The 23,408-nt window shown below is 45.0% G+C and overlaps 2 protein-coding genes across 2 annotated transcripts; one reads left to right on the top strand and one right to left on the bottom strand.

Moving 5' to 3' along the window:
- Positions 1-293: 293 nt before the first annotated feature.
- On the bottom strand, positions 294-12,068 carry LOC141133042 (uncharacterized). The gene is made up of 3 exons (XM_073622120.1): positions 2,009-12,068; positions 1,732-1,876; positions 294-1,463 (listed from the first exon to the last, which is right to left on the bottom strand). Exon 1 carries the CDS (start codon positions 5,353-5,355, stop codon positions 3,385-3,387), a length of 1,971 nt encoding a protein of 656 aa, XP_073478221.1. The 5' UTR covers positions 5,356-12,068; the 3' UTR covers positions 294-1,463; positions 1,732-1,876; positions 2,009-3,384.
- LOC141133043 (uncharacterized) lies at positions 7,182-9,581 on the top strand. The gene is made up of 2 exons (XM_073622121.1): positions 7,182-9,350; positions 9,458-9,581. The coding sequence occupies exons 1-2, from the start codon at positions 7,817-7,819 to the stop codon at positions 9,502-9,504; spliced, it is 1,581 nt and encodes a 526-aa protein (XP_073478222.1). The 5' UTR covers positions 7,182-7,816; the 3' UTR covers positions 9,505-9,581.
- Positions 12,069-23,408: the final 11,340 nt, after the last annotated feature.

Raw genomic sequence — 23,408 nt, 5'->3', positions numbered from 1 at the left:
ATTGGGGACAGACTATCACCCATGGAATATTTTAACAAAGCTTTTTTTTTTTAATTGCAAATAACTTTAATAACAAATAACTTTAAAAATGTATATTTAATGTACACTATCTCACAAACGTGAGTACACCCCTCATATTTTTGTAAATGTAGCGCTGCCCTCGTGAGGGTCGTTGGTTAAATCAGTACCCCTCTGGTTGCCCTGACCCTGTAAGTCCTCTGCCACCTCTGATACCCTGGGTTCATACATTTTACCTTTTTAGTAAGGATAACAATGAAATAGGTACACCAGAATTGATTAAACCAATTAACTTGTTTACTTGGTGAAATGAAAATGATTGGAAAATCAACACAAGTTTACAGTTCAGAATGGTATTTCTTATAGGCATGTTATCAATAACTACTGTATATGGCAATCACATATCAATTTTAAACATTCAACAGTGAGGACTATAATCTCTGTACACAGCAAGGCACATACAATGCCTATGTGAACAGGTTAAAGGAGAGCAGAGAAATGGCTCTTATTGGTGTCAGATCCCTCTCTTCTATTCCTCAACACATATATGCAGAAAAGTAAATACAGTAATACCTTGGATTGCGTTTCGCAATACGAGCTATTGTTTTTAAAAAATCCTGACTCGGTTTTCAAATGTTGTCTTGCAAAACGAGCAGGATTCAAGCCTCTGCGGTGTGCAGTACCGCATTTGGCCAGAGGTGCGGGGGTGCCGGTGACACTCGGAGCCGTTCGGATGCACTTGGAAACACTTCATTCTGAGCCTTTCCGAGGGTTTCTGAGTGCATCCGAGCGGCTCTGATCGGTCTCCGAGTATTTCTGAGTCTCTCCGGCGCCCCCCAACCTCTGGCCACATGCTGTGATGCATACAAAAGAAGTCAATATGGAACTAATTATCTTTGTTTCCATTGACATCGATGGGGAAACTCGCTTTGATATGCGGGTGCTTTGGATTACAAGCATTCTCTTGGAACGGATTATGCTCATAATACAAGGTTCCACTGTACAATGTTAGAACCTTTGGCAGTAAGAAACTGTATTGAAATTCAACCTGCTCTTTCAGAGAATTCTTGGTTAATTGTAGCTCTGAAAGCTCAGCAGAAACAGATCCCTGAAGTGGGGAAGGAGGTGAGAATTAGTCCTATATTACAACTAGATGTGTACCTCAAAATGGGATTTTAAGGGCAATGCAGAAATTGGCAGTGTTGAATTATAGTTAAAAAGAAGTTTATTGATACAAAAACGAATAGGATATACATGAACATACACATTGATCTAGTTAAGAATAATTATAAAAACATCAGATATATGGAAACATATGATGCATCCTACTGCTAGTTACAAGTACCACCCCCGATAGGTGTGATGGCGTCCTGATAGCAGATTTCCAACGCGTTTCAACTTATTGTAGGGATAAAGTCTTCCTCAGGGAGGGACTGCATCACATTCTAAAATTTTAAGTAACAGCATGATTATTGGTATATACTTAAATATTTGTTTGTTACCTATATCTATAGAAATCGCATTACAACAGAAAAGTATTATATGCGACTTACATTTGCGACTACAGAAATCGCATTACAACAGAAAAGTATTATATGCGACTTACATTTGCGACTACAGAAAATCGCATTACAACAGAAAAGTATTATATGCGACTTACATTTGCGACTACAGAAATCGCATTACAACAGAAAAGTATTATATGCGACTTACATTTGCATTTAACTGTGAAAAATCGCTTTCCCAGTGCTGGCAGGGGTCCTAACACGTGATTGTCAATGCTGCTCAAATATCCTCTACGGGATGGCCTGGTATATTGTGAAGAAACCAGTATTTGGCAGTCGTGATAATTAAACAACTGAAAAACATGAAGGTATAAGGGAAATGCTAAGAAATTGAACATCAAAGAGGTCAAAGAATGGAAATAATGGTGATTCGTAGGGGAAATAAGGTTCCCCAGGGCCATCATAGAGTAAAAGAGATCAAATACCTTAAATTGATTGTGTCAGGTGTATTGTTCCAAGTGGCAGGGAGCTCCGGTCCTGGAGTACCTCTCTGTAACAAAGCCAGTTGTGGAATGCTGCCTGTGGCCATCCCTGGCGTCCTAATATATGGGGTGTGGGCGTGGCTAAGTGATGGGCGTAGCCCTATTCTAGGTAGAGTCTCACATTCATTGGTGGTGCAGTGGAGGGGGTGCGACTTCAATTGGCTGCTGTCACTGTTTAGAGGAAGCACCTTTGTACAATGTATTGAGGGGAAGCGTCCACAAGCTTCCCTGTTATCTAGGTAGCAGACGCTTGGACCTCCTCCTTCCTTTTCTCCTCCCCGTGACGTGAAGCCTATTGCTTACACGTAGCCCATGTAATATGGGCACGGGGTGAGGCGGGGAGAGAGGTGCGTCTGGTTGCCGGGGCAATGTGCATATGACGTTGGGGTCACATGGCCCCGACGTCAGTTCCTAAAAGAGGGAGGGGCGCCGTGTGACTCCACAGCGCTATTGAGCAGTCTTATTCATGTTAAACCGGGCATCGGGGCATAGTAGCCCCGCTGTCTGACAAAAAAGTATCAGACTATGCACAGCGGTGTATGGGGTACTGTTCTATGCTGATGTCATAGATGTCACCAAGATATACAGTGACAAGTATGACAAAAAGTAGCAGGTCTATACTCCCTCATTTAGAGATGGAAAAAGGAAGGAAGAAAAATTGTATAAAAGAATTGCAAAGAATTGATTGAAATGGGGATAGTACTGATGAAATATGAAATATATATAATAAGAGAATGTGAAGGGGGATTTTTATTCTTAAATATGCCCAAACCTCTTTATGATGATTGTACTGTCATTGAGCGAATGGCAGAACATCAAAATTAGGGCTTATAACCACCGACACAGTAGGAAATCCCGGGGCATCAAAATAAGATCTGACGCCTTCGGGGTATTCGGGCCATGATGTTGCGTCATGGCCCCCCCCTGTGCCGGGTAGGGATAGTGGGCAGAATGGCAACGGTATCATTGGCCCTTTGTTTCAGCACTGAGAGGCGGATTCATATGGCACAGTCGCATGAAAAATGCATCTGCAGAAATAACAGCAATTAACATAATACTGTATACAAAATAGTTACACAAAAGAGATTACAGTAATTACAATAAATAAGTTTAATTAGAAAAACTCTCCTATATAGTTTCTGACTGGGTAGGGTGTAGAGTCTTAGCAGTTTAAGACATATGATCATCAATGGGGAGATAATGGGCCTATGGTGTTGTGGAGGAAGCCCTCTGTTTCTCCGCAAGGGGTACTGGAATAGAACTCCAGTTCTAGAAAAGCAGAGGTGCAAGGGAACAAAGAAGGTGAGAAAAAAATTATGTTAATCCGTTTTCCCCGAGCTGAAGCCCTCCAAGAAGGGTCTGAAACTTTCGGTTTCATTTAGGCCTGGGGGGGTAGTGGCCCTAAGGTACCTTATCCAGCGCATTTCACGCTGGAGGAGGACCTTGTTCCAGTCTCCCCCTCTGAGTGGCAAATGAATCCTATCAAGGACTGTGAAGTTCACCGAGGGTAGTCGGTAATTGTGATATCTGGCAACATGCCTTCCCAAAGGCAGATACAAGTTGCCGATTTGCATACTTTGCATATGTTTGTCGACACGTTTTCTAAATTCCTGTCTTGTTTTGCCCACGTAGAAGGCACCACACTGGCACTGCATGAGGTATACCACACCCTGCGTCTTGCAATTGGCAAAATGACGCAGGGAAAAACTTTCCCCATTAGGCAGTGCCAGTGTGGTCCTCCTACCGATGACTGGACATTGGGCACAGGAACCACATGGGTATGTACCCCATGTTTTACAGGGGTCCTTTCTTGCCGTGCCCTTGTATTCACTTTGGATGAGTGCATTTCCTATTGAGCCAGGTTTTCTATAGGTGATTTGGGGTTTAGGACCAATTAGTCCTTTCAGGATTGGATCATCTGTAAGGATGGACCAATATTTTGAGATAATTTTATTGATTTTAAAATGCTCATTAGAAAATCTCACAATAATCCTTGTAGTGTCGTCTTCTTTGGTTGGTTTCTTTGAGAAGATTAAATCCCTTCTATTGGTTTGCTTAACTCGGTTGAACGCTTTTTTTAAAGAGGATTTGGAGTAGCCTCTGTTCATGAGCCTAATGGTAAGTTTGTCCGCTTCGTGTTGAAAGTCTTCGTTGTTACTGCAGTTTCTTTTAAGGCGGAGAAACTGGCTGTAGGGAATGGATCTTTTCAGAGGTTCCGGGTGAAAGCTGTTTGCATGCAACAGGGTGTTGCCAGCAGTCTCCTTTCTGTAAAGTTTACTTGATAGTCCGCCCTCAGAGTTTTTAAAGATGGTAATGTCCAGGAAATTTACTTCATGGGTATCCGAGGTCATAGTGAAAAACAGGTTAAAAGCATTGTTGTTCATCAGCTTTAGACAGTCCCTCAATAATTCAGGGGGGCCGTCCCAGATGATGAAGAGATCGTCTATGTACCTCTGCCACATACATATGTGGCGAGTGTACACAGACGCTGCCTCCCCCTGTAGGAACTCCCTCTCCCACTCCCCCAGGTACAGGTTGGCATAGGAGGGTGCGCAGCACGTCCCCATAGCCACTCCCTGCACCTGGAGGTAGTGGGAGCCCTTGAAAAGGAAGGTGTTGTGTCTGAGGATGTAGTCCAGCATAGTTAGAATGAATGCATTGAATTTCCAGTCTGTTGTTGCTCTTTGTTGTAGGACACGTTCAATTGCAGCTATGCCTAAGTGGTGTGGGATACTATTATACAGCGATTCCACATCCACTGTAGCAAGTAGAGCTGAACTGGGAATGGATATTCCATCGAGGATTTGCAATAGATGTATGGTATCCCTTGTATACGATGGAAGTTCCATTACATGGGGTCTCAGGTATTGATCTATTATTTGGCTGATCCCCTCTGTGATGGAACCATTCCCGGAAATGATAGGTCTCCCTGGTGGGTCATTTAGTTTTTTATGCACTTTGGGTAGTGCATAAAAGGTGGGTTGACGTGGATGTCTAGTGCGTATAAAATCCCACGTGTCTTTATCTATTACCCCTTCATTGACAGATTCATCCACCAGGGAGAAGAATTCCTGGTTGAATTTGTCTACTGTGGAGGGAGAAATCTTTTTATAGCATTTGGTATCATTCAATATGTTAAAGCACATTTTTTCGTATTTGGCATTGTCCATAAGGACGATGTTCCCTCCCTTGTCCGATGCTTTGATTGTAATTTCTGTGTTGTTTTTAAGGGAGTTTAATGCCTTTTGTTGTTCCCGATTTAGGTTGCTTTTTTTGTTGTATTTTTCCATCTTGTTGATTTCTTTAGTGATCTGTCCTACAAATAGAGCTATGGCTGGATTCTGATTCAGTGGTGGAAATCTGTGTGATTTCCTTTTGTATTTTTTGGTGGTTTGGACTCTGCTGGGTTCCTCATATTCTTCTTCACTGCTTTCACTGTCAAGATCCCTCTCACAAAAATCCTCTATTGGGCCACTTTCTTGCAGTAATAGATTAAGATCTCTGAGAGCTCTAAAGTCTGCTGCTTTGAGATTAGGTTCCACTTCAGGTGTAGCCGTAATGCGATTTCTGTAGTCGCAAATGTAAGTCGCATATAATACTTTTCTGTTGTAATGCGATTTCTATAGATATAGGTAACAAACAAATATTTAAGTATATACCAATAATCATGCTGTTACTTAAAATTTTAGAATGTGATGCAGTCCCTCCCTGAGGAAGACTTTATCCCTACAATAAGTTGAAACGCGTTGGAAATCTGCTATCAGGACGCCATCACACCTATCGGGGGTGGTACTTGTAACTAGCAGTAGGATGCATCATATGTTTCCATATATCTGATGTTTTTATAATTATTCTTAACTAGATCAATGTGTATGTTCATGTATATCCTATTCGTTTTTGTATCAATAAACTTCTTTTTAACTATAATTCAACACTGCCAATTTCTGCATTGCCCTTAAAATCCCATTTTGAGGTACACATCTAGTTCTAAAAATTACAAGGGATGTTGGCAATGACACGGCCAACCCTCTGAGTCATACATTTATGTAAACAATTTATTAGGGTGGAAAATACACCCACACCTCATCTATCGTTGACTCAGACAGTTGGTTGTGGACTCTCCTTGAACCAAAAATAAATATTTAATCTAATTAATACGAGGCTCCACCCATCCTATTATATAATAAGGGATTTTCCTGTTTTAGGAGTGGAGCAGCCCAACTCAGTCATTGGAGAACCCCCGATGACCATTTATCTTTCTTTTTCTTTTTTCTGCTTTTGGGTTGAGTGTATTTCCACTAGGCAGTAACGACATACAATGGGGGACCTATTGGGGGGAGAATGGGAGGAACTTATGGCTAATATCCAAAAAGACTATCAAGACAAAGAACAGGTCACCTCAGACCTATCTTCACTTTTTTCATGCTTAACCAAAATACTAGAGAAAAAATCTGCCCTACACTGGCATATAGAATCTTTAGGACGCTACATCAGGGAGGGCATAAACCCTATAGGTCTACGAATACAAATATTCCCCACCCTGGATAACATTACCAAAGAACTGAAAACAAATTGGGAAACAAAACTAAATGAATGTTCCAAACACCTCATGCTACTGCTGCAAAACGAATACCAGCAGCAATTGAGAGGTATGGACATGGAAATCCAAACACTTTATACCCGACTTTCCGCCCTCAAAAAACACGAACAATATACAGTATATGAGAAAAAACTGAAGGAACACCTAGAAATCTTCAGCAAAAATATTCTCATAAAAAAGGAGAAAAAATACTGGAGGGATAAAAACGCTTTTGGCGAAGGCAGGGCATATAAGTGGAATACCAATTCACAAATAAGAAAAAGTTCCAGATTTCCCAAACAGAATAATATAAACCAGACCAATGACTATCTTTCGGACACACCTTCCAATAACTCCTCCTCCTCAGCCTCATCCCAGGCGGGCAAATTTCGAGGCAAAAGAAAGGGTCCCTTTCCCAAACAAACAGATATGGAGGGAGAGATTCAACAAACACACAAGAGAAGAACCACAGACGTCCAGTCAAATGAAAGCACACGAGGTGGAAGAGAAGGGGGCATGGGTAGAACTAGGGGGACAATACCGGGCAACCCAAAAGGCTCATCCTCTCAGAATACCGGAAAAAGTTACAAAGAACAGGGTGCGATTCCGAAAACCCAGCAGACCCATATAGACACTTTTTTAGACAAGAGCAACATACAATCCCAACCTCCTCCAACCCCACCACCACAACTTTCAATGATATCCATGACAGCTCCACCGGTGAAGGAAAACTAAATGTCATAAATCTCTCATCTCACAAACTCACAACAATAGAACAGGAAGTTTTGTCTCTAGGTCTCTCCTTTTGTCCGAATCGGAGTTTAGACAGCTTTGAAACCATCAAAGATATAAATCTGTTCGCCAGAAAACTTTTACTCAAAAGCTTATATGCGACTAAAAAAACCACGGCTACACCTGAAGTGGAACCTAATCTCAAAGCAGCAGACTTTAGAGCTCTCAGAGATCTTAATCTATTACTGCAAGAAAGTGGCCCAATAGAGGATTTTTGTGAGAGGGATCTTGACAGTGAAAGCAGTGAAGAAGAATATGAGGAACCCAGCAGAGTCCAAACCACCAAAAAATACAAAAGGAAATCACACAGATTTCCACCACTGAATCAGAATCCAGCCATAGCTCTATTTGTAGGACAGATCACTAAAGAAATCAACAAGATGGAAAAATACAACAAAAAAAGCAACCTAAATCGGGAACAACAAAAGGCATTAAACTCCCTTAAAAACAACACAGAAATTACAATCAAAGCATCGGACAAGGGAGGGAACATCGTCCTTATGGACAATGCCAAATACGAAAAAATGTGCTTTAACATATTGAATGATACCAAATGCTATAAAAAGATTTCTCCCTCCACAGTAGACAAATTCAACCAGGAATTCTTCTCCCTGGTGGATGAATCTGTCAATGAAGGGGTAATAGATAAAGACACGTGGGATTTTATACGCACTAGACATCCACGTCAACCCACCTTTTATGCACTACCCAAAGTGCATAAAAAACTAAATGACCCACCAGGGAGACCTATCATTTCCGGGAATGGTTCCATCACAGAGGGGATCAGCCAAATAATAGATCAATACCTGAGACCCCATGTAATGGAACTTCCATCGTATACAAGGGATACCATACATCTATTGCAAATCCTCGATGGAATATCCATTCCCAGTTCAGCTCTACTTGCTACAGTGGATGTGGAATCGCTGTATAATAGTATCCCACACCACTTAGGCATAGCTGCAATTGAACGTGTCCTACAACAAAGAGCAACAACAGACTGGAAATTCAATGCATTCATTCTAACTATGCTGGACTACATCCTCAGACACAACACCTTCCTTTTCAAGGGCTCCCACTACCTCCAGGTGCAGGGAGTGGCTATGGGGACGTGCTGCGCACCCTCCTATGCCAACCTGTACCTGGGGGAGTGGGAGAGGGAGTTCCTACAGGGGGAGGCAGCGTCTGTGTACACTCGCCACATATGTATGTGGCAGAGGTACATAGACGATCTCTTCATCATCTGGGACGGCCCCCCTGAATTATTGAGGGACTGTCTAAAGCTGATGAACAACAATGCTTTTAACCTGTTTTTCACTATGACCTCGGATACCCATGAAGTAAATTTCCTGGACATTACCATCTTTAAAAACTCTGAGGGCGGACTATCAAGTAAACTTTACAGAAAGGAGACTGCTGGCAACACCCTGTTGCATGCAAACAGCTTTCACCCGGAACCTCTGAAAAGATCCATTCCCTACAGCCAGTTTCTCCGCCTTAAAAGAAACTGCAGTAACAACGAAGACTTTCAACACGAAGCGGACAAACTTACCATTAGGCTCATGAACAGAGGCTACTCCAAATCCTCTTTAAAAAAAGCGTTCAACCGAGTTAAGCAAACCAATAGAAGGGATTTAATCTTCTCAAAGAAACCAACCAAAGAAGACGACACTACAAGGATTATTGTGAGATTTTCTAATGAGCATTTTAAAATCAATAAAATTATCTCAAAATATTGGTCCATCCTTACAGATGATCCAATCCTGAAAGGACTAATTGGTCCTAAACCCCAAATCACCTATAGAAAACCTGGCTCAATAGGAAATGCACTCATCCAAAGTGAATACAAGGGCACGGCAAGAAAGGACCCCTGTAAAACATGGGGTACATACCCATGTGGTTCCTGTGCCCAATGTCCAGTCATCGGTAGGAGGACCACACTGGCACTGCCTAATGGGGAAAGTTTTTCCCTGCGTCATTTTGCCAATTGCAAGACGCAGGGTGTGGTATACCTCATGCAGTGCCAGTGTGGTGCCTTCTACGTGGGCAAAACAAGACAGGAATTTAGAAAACGTGTCGACAAACATATGCAAAGTATGCAAATCGGCAACTTGTATCTGCCTTTGGGAAGGCATGTTGCCAGATATCACAATTACCGACTACCCTCGGTGAACTTCACAGTCCTTGATAGGATTCATTTGCCACTCAGAGGGGGAGACTGGAACAAGGTCCTCCTCCAGCGTGAAATGCGCTGGATAAGGTACCTTAGGGCCACTACCCCCCCAGGCCTAAATGAAACCGAAAGTTTCAGACCCTTCTTGGAGGGCTTCAGCTCGGGGAAAACGGATTAACATAATTTTTTTTTCTCACCTTCTTTGTTCCCTTGCACCTCTGCTTTTCTAGAACTGGAGTTCTATTCCAGTACCCCTTGCGGAGAAACAGAGGGCTTCCTCCACAACACCATAGGCCCATTATCTCCCCATTGATGATCATATGTCTTAAACTGCTAAGACTCTACACCCTACCCAGTCAGAAACTATATAGGAGAGTTTTTCTAATTAAACTTATTTATTGTAATTACTGTAATCTCTTTTGTGTAACTATTTTGTATACAGTATTATGTTAATTGCTGTTATTTCTGCAGATGCATTTTTCATGCGACTGTGCCATATGAATCCGCCTCTCAGTGCTGAAACAAAGGGCCAATGATACCGTTGCCATTCTGCCCACTATCCCTACCCGGCACAGGGGGGGGCCATGACGCAACATCATGGCCCGAATACCCCGAAGGCGTCAGATCTTATTTTGATGCCCCGGGATTTCCTACTGTGTCGGTGGTTATAAGCCCTAATTTTGATGTTCTGCCATTCGCTCAATGACAGTACAATCATCATAAAGAGGTTTGGGCATATTTAAGAATAAAAATCCCCCTTCACATTCTCTTATTATATATATTTCATATTTCATCAGTACTATCCCCATTTCAATCAATTCTTTGCAATTCTTTTATACAATTTTTCTTCCTTCCTTTTTCCATCTCTAAATGAGGGAGTATAGACCTGCTACTTTTTGTCATACTTGTCACTGTATATCTTGGTGACATCTATGACATCAGCATAGAACAGTACCCCATACACCGCTGTGCATAGTCTGATACTTTTTTGTCAGACAGCGGGGCTACTATGCCCCGATGCCCGGTTTAACATGAATAAGACTGCTCAATAGCGCTGTGGAGTCACACGGCGCCCCTCCCTCTTTTAGGAACTGACGTCGGGGCCATGTGACCCCAACGTCATATGCACATTGCCCCGGCAACCAGACGCACCTCTCTCCCCGCCTCACCCCGTGCCCATATTACATGGGCTACGTGTAAGCAATAGGCTTCACGTCACGGGGAGGAGAAAAGGAAGGAGGAGGTCCAAGCGTCTGCTACCTAGATAACAGGGAAGCTTGTGGACGCTTCCCCTCAATACATTGTACAAAGGTGCTTCCTCTAAACAGTGACAGCAGCCAATTGAAGTCGCACCCCCTCCACTGCACCACCAATGAATGTGAGACTCTACCTAGAATAGGGCTACGCCCATCACTTAGCCACGCCCACACCCCATATATTAGGACGCCAGGGATGGCCACAGGCAGCATTCCACAACTGGCTTTGTTACAGAGAGGTACTCCAGGACCGGAGCTCCCTGCCACTTGGAACAATACACCTGACACAATCAATTTAAGGTATTTGATCTCTTTTACTCTATGATGGCCCTGGGGAACCTTATTTCCCCTACGAATCACCATTATTTCCATTCTTTGACCTCTTTGATGTTCAATTTCTTAGCATTTCCCTTATACCTTCATGTTTTTCAGTTGTTTAATTATCACGACTGCCAAATACTGGTTTCTTCACAATATACCAGGCCATCCCGTAGAGGATATTTGAGCAGCATTGACAATCACGTGTTAGGACCCCTGCCAGCACTGGGAAAGCGATTTTTCACAGTTAAATGCAAATGTAAGTCGCATATAATACTTTTCTGTTGTAATGCGATTTCTGTAGTCGCAAATGTAAGTCGCATATAATACTTTTCTGTTGTAATGCGATTTTCTGTAGTCGCAAATGTAAGTCGCATATAATACTTTTCTGTTGTAATGCGATTTCTGTAGTCGCAAATGTAAGTCGCATATAATACTTTTCTGTTGTAATGCGATTTCTATAGATATAGGTAACAAACAAATATTTAAGTATATACCAATAATCATGCTGTTACTTAAAATTTTAGAATGTGATGCAGTCCCTCCCTGAGGAAGACTTTATCCCTACAATAAGTTGAAACGCGTTGGAAATCTGCTATCAGGACGCCATCACACCTATCGGGGGTGGTACTTGTAACTAGCAGTAGGATGCATCATATGTTTCCATATATCTGATGTTTTTATAATTATTCTTAACTAGATCAATGTGTATGTTCATGTATATCCTATTAGTTTTTGTATCAATAAACTTCTTTTTAACTATAATTCAACACTGCCAATTTCTGCATTGCCCTTAAAATCCCATTTTGAGGTACACATCTAGTTCTAAAAATTACAAGGGATGTTGGCAATGACACGGCCAACCCTCTGAGTCATACATTTATGTAAACAAGTTAGTCCTATATTACTGTGTGGCAATCCGGTTGATCTTCAGCTAGCTCTTGAAGTAATTGCATGCAAGGAATTTCTGCATGGCAGAGCAAAGCAACCTGAATCAATTGGTTGTGAATAAACAAAGAAGCAAATCTTCCTGTGTGGAACAAACTGCAAATGGAATCACAGTGATCATTGACTCAAAGATGATGCCCTCAGTAGAACTACAAGTAGAAGTGGGGAGATAGAAGGTAGAGATGTCTGTACAGTGGAACCTTGGTTTACGAGTAACGCGGTTAACAATCGTTTTGAAAGATGAGCAACTTTTTTTTTAAATTCTGACTCGGTTTGCGAGTGTTGTCTCGCAAAACGAGCAGATATCATCGAGATAAAATACCACACAGTTATGTGTGGTGATTTATCTCGATGATATCCTCATATTTTCCAAGTCCCTGAAGAGCTACCACACAGATGTCTGTCGTGTGCTTCAGAAACTAAGAGAGAACAATCTCTATTGTAAACTGGAGAAGTGCGAGTTCCATCGCGAACAGGAATAAATTCCTGGGTTGTGTCATTTCCACTGCTGGTTTTTTATGGACCCAAAGAAACTTTTGGCAGTTCTACAGTGGCTCCGACCTGTGGGTTTACGTCCTCTGCAGCGTTTCCTGGGCTTTGCTAGCTGTTATCGGTAGTGTATCCATAACTTCTCGTCTCTGGTCAAGCCCCTGACTGATATGACCAAAAAGGATAGTAACCCACAGAGTTCTCCGGAGTCCATTAAGGCCTTTGAGAGTCTCAAGGCTGCCTTTGTTTCTGCTCCTGTGTTGGCACATCCTGATCCTATGTTACCTTTTATCCTTGAGGTTGATGCTTCTGAGACTGGTCTTGGCGCCCTTCTGTCTCAACGTCCTACCTCTGAGAGCGCTATGCATCCTTGTGGCTACTTTTCCAAGAAATTGTCACCTGCAGAGTGCAATTACGAGATTGGTGACAGAGAGCTGTTGGCGATCATTTTAGTGTGGAGGGAAAACATAAATTGGCTGACCGCTGGAGGCCTCAACCCTGACAGAGGAGGGAGGTAGCTGATAGAGGAGGGTGGGTAGCTGACAGAGGGGGGTTATCTGACAGAGGAGGGGGGTAACTGGCAGGGGGGGTAACTGACAGAGGAGGGGGGGTAGCTGACAGAGGGGGGAAGGGTAGCTGACAGAGGGGGGTAGCTGACAGAGAAGGGGGGGTAGCTGACAGAGGAGGGGGGGTAGCTGACAGAGGAGGAGGAAGGTAGCTGACAGAGGGGGGTAGCTGACAGATGAGGGGGTAGCTGACAGAGGAGGGAGGTAGCTGACAGAGGAGGGGGGTAGCTGACAGAGGAGGGGGTAGCTGACAGAGAGGGGGGTAGCTGACAGAGGAGGGTGGGTGGCTTACAGAGAGGAGGTGATAGGGTAGATGAGAAATAGACCTCAGTGAGGAGACACACAGCGCACACCAGGCAGGGAGGTGGGACTCTGGGCGGCTGTGATCACCTACAGTCTAGCCCCGCCTCTACATGTGACAAGCTCCACCAGGCCAATCACAGACTCTCGTGTCCGCCGCCTGCACGTGACCCATTCAGCCAATCACAGGGAGCCCACTGCCCATCGCTGAGCTGGGCTCGGTGTAACATTGATGGCGGGCACGGGAATCGCCGCTATAGATGTTGCGGCCGGGGCCACTGGTTACAGGATGGTTGAACGTGAATGTGCCCGGGATTCTGGTGGGTTGAAACCCAGGCACATGTGTCAAAACCCAGACTGTCCAGGTCAAAGCCGGACAGATGGCAACCCTACCGGATACCGGGTTACTAGCAGCATTGTATAGATAGATATCAGCATTACATAAGGCATAAGAGTACTCGGTAGTAATTCAGTGCATTTAAATAAGGTTCCTACACCACCTAGTGGGAGGAGAGCAAAACCACACAATTGGAACTGACATAAAATACAAGTAAAAGGGTAAGACAAAAACTAGGCCAGAGAGAGTTATTCATAAAGAAAAAGTTGGCGCTTGCATCTGCCTTGGTGGGGGTCCACCTGACTACATACCTAAAAATGAAAGGGACTAATGGGAAAGAACATTTGCAAGTAAATGACTGTACGAAGTCCATAAAAGTCCGTAATATGGCACTTGAAGGCAGCCCAGTGGATATGAGAAGCAATCTCTGCGAAAGGCTGGGGAAAGGAAGCACAAAGGCGCCACTCTAAGTGCGGTAAGGTATTCAATTTTAATAAGCAAATGGTGCAGGCCTGAAGAAGGAGCGCATGCTTCGCAAATGCGTCGCCTGCCTACTGACCCACCGTCCCACTGGAAGTGACGTCATCCCCAGGAACTATGTGTGCTCAAGGTCAAGGAAACGTCAATAGCCACCAGTGTAACCCGCTCCACTTCACCAGCGTCCTGCCACAAATGGACTCCCTCCCGGACGGCTGCTCCCTCATTACTGACATGCTTGTTTTTAACCTACTCTTGTGAGTACATATGCACCATTTTCTTATTAAAATTGAATAACTTACCGCACTTAGAGTGGCACTTTGTGCTTCCTTTCCCCAGAAATAGTTATTACACACCGTCTAAATCCCCCCCACCCGGCACCACACCCCGAACTTCGGTGTGCCTTCCCCCAGAACAAGGAAACATGGCAACTACCGTGGAGGGTTGTGAACGATGAAGCACCCAAGTGTCTTAGTCTTAACACTTATGCCGCGTACACACGAGCGGAATTCTGTCGGAAAAACCATCCAAGAGTTTTCCAATGGAATTCCGCTCAAGCTGGGCTTGCATACACACGGTCACACAAAAGTTTTCTGAACTTTCGACCGTCAAGAACGCGGTGATGTACAACACTACGATGAGCTGAGAAAATGAAGTACAATGCTTCCGAGCATGCGTCAAATTGACAATCGGAATTTCAGATCGGAACTTTTTCCAAACGAAAAATTGAGAACATGCTCCCAATCTTTTGCTGGCTGGAATTCTGCCAGCAAAAATCCAATGGAGCATACACACGGTCGCATTTTCGGACCAAAAGCTCTCATCGGACTTTTGCTGGCGGAATTTCTGCTCGTCTGTACGGATCATAAGAGTCACAAAAACAGGATGAACTGTCCCTGCAGATTCATAGTTCTCCCGGATGGGTTCCGGGGGCACAAAACTTAGTTCAGTTGCAAACAAAACAAAAAAGAAATAGCCTTTCGCCAGTGAGGGGAAGAGAAAAGAAAAGAACCCCCCCTAGATCATGCATAGGCGCTTGTACCAGTGCGTGGCAAGTGGGGCAGAAGGGGGCTAATTGCACAGTTCCCTAATTTCCCAATGGGCAAAAAACAAACCTAGGCTCAGTGCAGAGCAGCTTACAGACAGGATCATCCTCTGGGAAGGCTCTCCAGCCACTGCGAAGTCTCATCAGGGGAGGTAAAGAAACGGACCGTCTCACCATATGGCACTCGCAGCCGAGCTGGGAATAGCATACTGTATTTAATCTTCTTGTTGTGAAGATTAAGCTTCACCTGGTAAAAACGATCGTTGTTGCTTTTGGGCGTCAACTGAGTAGTCCGGGAAGATCATGAGTCGCGCACCCTCATGGCGCAGGGTGTCTAGCTTTTTTGCTTCTCGGAGGACTAGGTCACGGTCCCTAAAATTCAGGAGCCGGAAGATAAATGTATGTGGAGGAGCTCTGGGGGGCCCCATGGCAGCTGGCATCCTATGTGCTCTCTCCACTACAAAGAACTCCGAGAATGATGCACGTGGCAGGAGGGTGCGGAGGAGGTGTTTAGTGAAGGCCGTGGGGTTCACTCCTTCTGAGCCTTCAGGCAGCCCTACTATTCAGAGGTTATTCTTCCTATTCCAGTTCTAAGCGTCCTCCTCCCTTGTTTCAAAGGTCTTGATTTTGTGCAGGGTGCGGAGAGAAGCCGTGTGCTCCTGCAGCATGACTTTTGAGTCCCGTTCAGCTTCTGTCAGTTTCGTGCGGAAGCAGTCCATGTCTCACCTCATGAGACTTATGTCCAACAGGACCGTCTCTATCTTGCCCGTCAGGGTGGTCTGGCATGTGTTGATCGCCTGCATGAGGGCATCAAAGTTGGACCGCTCACTGATCGCCGGCTCTGGATCTTCCGTTTGGGACGCCATGTGTGCTTAGCTGGTAGGAGAGGATCCCAGGCCGACCTTTGGTTTCGGGGTGGAGTGGTTCCTGCGGGAGTTCGAAGTGCCCCTCCCCTTGGTCATTCCATTCCCGGCAAGGGTTACAGGTCGCAGACTGCAGGGAAACAGCCAATATTCGGGAGATGGGTCCAGAGCTCGCTCAATGTGCATCCGCTCAGGTAGCCATCTTGGGCACGCCCCCCCAACCACAGGACTCTTTAACAGCAACACTGGATATTGCTTAGCCAAAACTTTAATGACTGAGTGGCACTGGGGGTCCTGATCTTGGTCAGTTTTTAAGTCTCTTTTTGATAGAAGGCCCTCGCACTTGTGTCAATCCACAGTAAAACTTAGGCACTCCAGAAGGAGGAACTCCTATGGATTCGGCTCCTACAGTTCCCTTTAGCCATTGGGCTAGGCCTCTACACAAAGCTTGCACTCCCTCTGTAGTCACGAAAGTCCATTCTCTGGGTACTTCCACTGGCCAATGAGGCCTATGGGACAGTGCATCTGCATCCCTGTTGTCAGCTCCAGGCCAATACTTCAAACTGAACTGAAATCCAGCCAGGGATAACCATCGATGTCCAGTGGCGTCCAGCTTAGCAGAGGTCAAGAGATAGGTCAAAGGATTATTGTCTGTCTTCAATACAAACTTGACCCCATATAAATAATCCTTCAGCTTGTCAACTACCGCCCATTTCAGGGCCAAGAACTCCAATTTGTGAACCGGGTAATTCTTCTCAGAGGGGATGAGACAGCGGCTCACATATGCGACCAGCCTGAGCCCACCATCTTGTTCTTGGTAGAGAACTCCTCCCAACCCATCTTGACTAGCATCCACATGAAGCTCATAGGGCTTAGTTGGGTTGGCATAGGCCAAGACCGGGGGTTCAGCAAGAATCCTCTTTAAACTCTGATAAGCCTCCTCACATGGAGGAGTCCATTGTTCTCTAATGGATTCTCTTTTCCCTCTTATTCCAGGCTTCTTCACCTTCATCTTGTCTTCTTCTTCACCTGAAACAACTTGCAACAACTCATTAAGGGGCCTAGTGATCTTTGCAAAGTTGGCTACAAACCTTTCTTAATAGGAGCAAAACCCCAGAAAGGATCTTAATTACAGACTATGGTCTAGGCCATGCAGTCATTGCTTCCAGCTTCTTTGGATCTGTAACTACTTCTGGTGCTCCTGATAGTCCTTGTGGCATCCAATTAAATAAAAAAACCCGAGCGGGCAGGTGAAAGTGGTTTCTCTATCTTCAGGGTCCATCAGTATTTGGTAATGCCCACTTTTCAAATACAGTATGCTAAATGATTTTGCCCCTGCAAGGCACTGGAGAGTGTAGAAGTCCCGGTTAAGCAAAGTGACTTGTGCCACCATATCTAGCAGTGCCCATATCTTGCTGAACCATGTCTAGAGTGCTCTTCTTCTGGAGTACGAACCGTCAGCAAGGGTATCACTTGAGCCTCTAATCCTTCAGCTAAACTCACGGTATCTTTCTGGAATCCAGCTGGGGCACTCTCTCGCCACTTTATCATGGCATAAGTGTAATCTTCCTCAAATTCAGGCCTCACCTTCACAACGTAGGACCCTTGTTCAGGAACAGCCCTTCTTATCAACCATCTTACCTCTCTTGCAGCCCTTCCAATTCTGGGCACTTTCACCACGGTGGCCAGTTCCAGTTGACTTCCCTGTTCCTGCGTCCATCTGGTGGCAGTGACTGAGTCCATCTTCTCCTTTTCTCTGGGCAGGTCACAGGACTTGCTTGGGCTTCCCACAAGGGGTATCCTGAATGAGCCCCCAAATGTAGCGCTACCCTCGTGAGGGTCGCTGGTTAAATCAGTACCCCTCTGGTTGTCCTGACCCTGTAAGTTCTCCGCCATCTCTGACACCCTGGGTTCATACATTTTCCCTTTTTAATAACGATAACAATGAAATAGGTATACCAGAATTGATTAAACCAATTAACTTGTTTAGTTGGTTAAATGAAAATGATTGGAAAATCAACACAATACAGTTCAGAATGGTATTTCTTATAGGAATGTTATCAATAACTAAATGGCAATCACATATCAATATTAAACATTCAAACGTGAGGACTATAATCTCAGTACACAGCAAGGCACATACAATGCGTATGTGATCAGGTTACAGGAGAGCAGAGGAATGGCTTTTATTGGTGTCAGACCCCTCTCTTCTATTCCTCAACACATATATGCAGAAAAGTACCGTATTTATCGGCGTATAACACGCACTTTTTTCCCCTTAAAATCAGGGGGAAATCGTGGGTGCGATGGAAAAAAACGGGCGCCGCCGAAAAAGACCGAGCCGAGTGCTCGGCTCCACTCGCAGTCACGCCGTCACTCCGCCCTGCCTCCCTGCTGAGGATGAGAAGCGAGCGCTTCTGAAAAAGACCGAGCCGAGTATACTGTGTACTCGGCTCGGCTCCGCTCGCAGTCCCGCCCAGCTCCTTTGATGGACATAACACTCCGTCCAATGGCAGGACTGGGCGGGACTGCGAGCCGAGCTGAGCCGAGTACACAGTATACTCGGCTCGGTCTTTTTCGGAAGCGCTCGCTTCTCATCCTCAGCAGGGAGGCGGGGCGGCGTGACGAGCGGCAGATTTAAATGGCGCAAACGGCACACAGCATTGGGCAAGGCTGCACTGGGCAAGGCTGCACTGGGCAAGACTGCACTGGGCAAGGCTGCATTGGGCAAGGCTGCATCGGGCAAGGCTGCACTGGGCAAGGATGCATATGACTAAGGGCAAGGCTGCTTATGACAATGGGCAAGGCTGAAAATGGCACTTAGCAAGGCTGCAAATGGCACCGGGCAAGCTGCAAATGGACACTGATCATTCTGCAATGATGGACAAGGCTACAGATGAACACTGATGAGGCTGCATTGATGGGCATTTAAATGTAAGTTTTTTTCCTTAAACTTCCCTCCTAAAAGTTTTTTTCCTTAAAATGCCCTCCTAAACTTGGGGTGCGTGTTATACGCTGGCGCGTGTTATACGCCGATTAATACGGTAAATACAATGTTAGAACCTTTGGCAGTAAGAAACTATATTGAAATTCAACCTGCTCTTTCAGAGAGTTCTTGGTGAATTGTAGCTCTGTGAGCTCAGCAGAAACAGATCCCTGAAGTGGGGAAGGAGGTGAGAAGTAGTCCTATATTACTGTACGGCAATTCGGTTGATCCTCAGCTAGCAGAGCTTCTGCATGGCAGAGCAAAGCAACCTGAATCAATTGGTTGTAAACAAAGAAGCAAATCTTCCTGTGTGGAACAAACTGGAATGACAGTGATCACTGACTCAAAGATGATGACCTCTGTAGAACTACAAGTAGAAGCGGGGAGATAGAAGGTAGAGATGTCTGTATATAGTGTCTATGATGTTTGGCCTAGATCCTTGACACTAAGGCTGTGAAAGGGTGCAGGAGACAATGATGTCCATATACAGTGTATATAAGTTTGGGCTATTGCCCGCTCACCACACCGGAACAAGAGATGATGATGATGGCTGTCTCTCAAGAATGTGGCTCAGGGGGTGGCGTCTGGCCTCCACCGCACTGTGTTATGGCTCACCCGAATCTTGTCACCACAGGATAGATGGAATAGGAGCAGCTTTCAGACTGCCCCAGAACAGCTAAGGGATGCTGCAGTTGTCCCTCCGAATATCCTCTGTATGGTTCTGTTTGTGCAGGCCACGTCTCAGCTGCAGCACACACCGTCACAGAATCCCTGCACTCAGATCCAAGCCAGGTCCCAAGAGAGCGTGCCAGGCCTCAATCTGTTCCTCTTATAGTCCCTACCAGTGGTCTGTTCTTCCCCATCAACCATCTGGTAGTTGTAGTACCTGATGATTCAGCAAGAGGGCAAACCCGTCCATTCGGACTACATGTCCCAAGATGCTTTGCTCTGCCTTGTCTCTGTATCAAGGAGGTAACAGGTCAGCGTCAAACTCAGCACTAGAGGGAAACGGCTTACCCGCAGCAAAGCCACACAGTGTCTCCTGATTGCAGAAATATATAGTATATAAAGGCCTATGCACAGCTGAGAGGTTTAGCCACCAGAGAAGATGTGGACCAGGGAATGGAGACTTATTCCCATCCAAAGCTCTAAAAAGCTTCTGGGTTCCTGAACCCATAACAAAAGTCACAACCCCTTTAGCCCCTCACAATGTGTAGGAAATTTACAATAAAACTTTTCTTTTTAAAGCTAACACTTGTCAAAATAGAGAATAAACACATTTTAATGTTTTTTTCTTTTTAACATTTTTGTTTATAGACTACAGAGCAAATAAAATACATTTTGCAAGATAATATTGCCAAAGGAAAGCTTAGTTTTTCCCTCCCCCTAAGAAAACAATATATATAACTTTAAAAAAAAAACAAAAACATTCATACTGACCTGTGTGACTGCAGCATCAATCCTATACTGCAAGTGTCCCCCACTGGCTCTTAAGCTTGGTACACACTATGAGGTTTTTTTTCGTTGAACCCGGAAAAAAACTGTCAGCTCCGGTCGGGGCCGCTCTAAAGTTAGCGATCTCCCCCGCTGAGTACGGTTGCACCGATACCGATACTAGTGCCAATGCTGAGCATGTGTACGAGTACTTGTATGCGTGCAAATGCTCCGATGCTTGACCCGATACCAGGGCAGCATCACAGATGATCGGTGCAGCGGTGGGGGCAGTTACAAGCACCAATCTCCCTGTATAGCTTCTCCTCCTCTCCCTCCCGTGGCTGTCAAGGAGATCGGTGCTTGTAACTGTCCCTCCACCACACCGATCACCCCCGACTGTCCCTTGTGTCCTCCTCCGGGTCCCCATCTGTGCTCCCCGGGTCTCTGTGTCCCCGTGTCCCCTGTGTCCTCCTCTGGTCCCCGATCCGTGTCATCCTCTGGGTCCCCCTGTGTCCACCCTGGCTCTCCGGCTCCTCCTCCAGGTCCCCCATGTCCTGGATCTGTCAGGATGGAGAGCGGAGTTAGGAGTCAGTAAATCTGTCATTTACCAGCTCCTTCCTTTACTGAATGCACAGAGTAAGTGATCACTGACAGTGTCCATTCATAACTGAGCATCATCAGTGCCATCTATCAGTGCCCATCAGTGCTGCATATTAGTGCCACTGTCACATGACAGTATCAGTATTCGGTATCGGAGGTCTTAAAAAAGTGGTATCGGTGCAACCCTACCCCTGAGCTATTGTGTTCTGACAGGGGGACGGCCCTCTTACAAGAAAACACTCTGATCAGCGATGTCGTCTATTGGCTGAGGAGCGCTGATCGGGAGTCAGGTTTTCCAGCATGCTCGTCCGACAGAAGCTGGCTTCTGTTGGACAGGGTGCTGAACACATGGACCGAATGTCGGCCATTTTTTTTTTAACTTGCCAATGTCTCCCAATATTTGGCCCATGTGTACGGGGCTTAAGACTGAGAACTGAGCAACCACCTAACCGCTGATTGTTTAGTTCTTGGACTTCAGTGAGCAGAGAGCCAGTGACTGTCAGTTACCGGCTCTCCGCTCCGCTCTGGGAGGGGTCGGGAGCGGCTGGGGAGGGATCTCAGCAGCAAACTTAGAGGTTGAGCCAGCTGCCGATCAGGCACCTGAGCGGATCTCTAAATTATTTCCAGGATCCCTGCAGAGCCCAGAGCCCGCTGTTGGCTGAATCTGGGTCTCCGGATTGCATAACTAAGTGCACTCCAGGGACCCACAGGAGAAGTATGGCCAAATCAGCTATGGCCATACTTCTTTAATATTTTAAAGTGCAACTCTAGTAATTTCCCTTTGGCGGGAATTAGGCTGTCTGGTCATAGAGCAGTGGATGGGGCATGGGCAGGCATAGGTGGAAATGGGCTGAGCATGGGCAGGTCATGTGAAGTCTGATCGCATGGGGGAGGGGGCAAAGCCTTGGAGAGACTTCTATTTTGATTGACACGCCAGTGCTTTCCATGGAATGTAAAACCACCTCCCCAAAGATGTAATGACGCCATGCTGTAGTTTTATTCAGAGCGGCAAGACGCACAAGAGAACAACGAAGGCATTTGGAAACAGAGGAAGCAGCATTGTCTCCAGATAAAGGATGTAGACATGAGAGCTTTCAGCTTCAGGGGGATGTAGAAATATGAATATCCTTACGGTTATTTGCAAAACAATGAGTGACATATTTAACCATTTAGAGTGTTACATTACATATTGATTTTCTCATTTTGACCATAGTACTTCTTCAAGTCTCGGATTTCAACCAATATAAATCTGCCCTCCAAAAATATAATTCCTGCCTCTTCACTGCCAAGCAGACCTATTTTAACACTCTCATTAACAAGTTATCATCCTGTCCCCATCAACCCTTCTTTACCTTCAACTCTTTACTTCGTCCTCTACTGCCTCCACCCACTAACTCACTCACTGCCCAGGAGATCGCCAATCACTTCAAACATAAGATTGATACAATTCGTAAGCAGATCTCCACTGTACAGATGCCTTCTCCACCTAACACCCCATGTCCACAGGTACAATCATTACTTCCTTCATTTAACCCCGCCACTATAGACGAGATGGCTAAACTTTTCTCTAATGGCCACCTTACCACCTGCCCCCTGTACCCTGTTCCCTCACAAATGCTACGTTCACCATCTAGCTCTATTCTTCACTCCCTAACTCACATCTGTGACGAAAATATAAGCGTAGGATAGTTTTGCCTTAACTAGATGTGGTGTGATCTGTAGAAGTAGTGTAATTGTAGATGTAGTTTAATTCTGGGTTATTAAAAATATAGTATTCTATGTCAGTCATGCACATATGTTCTTTCATTAGCATTTGAAAAGGACATTTTTTTTCTAGGATCGAAGTGACACCTAGATGCCAATAAAAGTTCCCATTAGAGTAAACATAGATTGCCACCTTCCTGGGGCTCAAAGAAAACTGCTAGTCATCTTGGCTACACGGATCTGCAGGGGGCATTCACAAGGCTCCGGACAGTCTGTAAGCTTTGATTAATATCAAGAGATCTAAGGAACCTATTTTATCTCTCATAAAAGCTAAAATATTAACGGCAGAGAGATGAAAATAATTCCTTTTGATCGTACACCTGATGGGTTACGTGTACATGTAACTCTGTATGTTTAGCAGGTGTGGAATCCTAGAGAACCTCACAAAACCGTTATATGGCGCCTGATTGCGGCAG

The sequence above is a fragment of the Aquarana catesbeiana genome, linkage group LG03 (assembly GCF_042186555.1).
Source record: "Aquarana catesbeiana isolate 2022-GZ linkage group LG03, ASM4218655v1, whole genome shotgun sequence".
NCBI lineage: Eukaryota > Metazoa > Chordata > Amphibia > Anura > Ranidae > Aquarana > Aquarana catesbeiana.
Note: the sequence above shows the minus strand (reverse complement) of the source record. Positions and strands in the feature narration are given on the sequence as shown.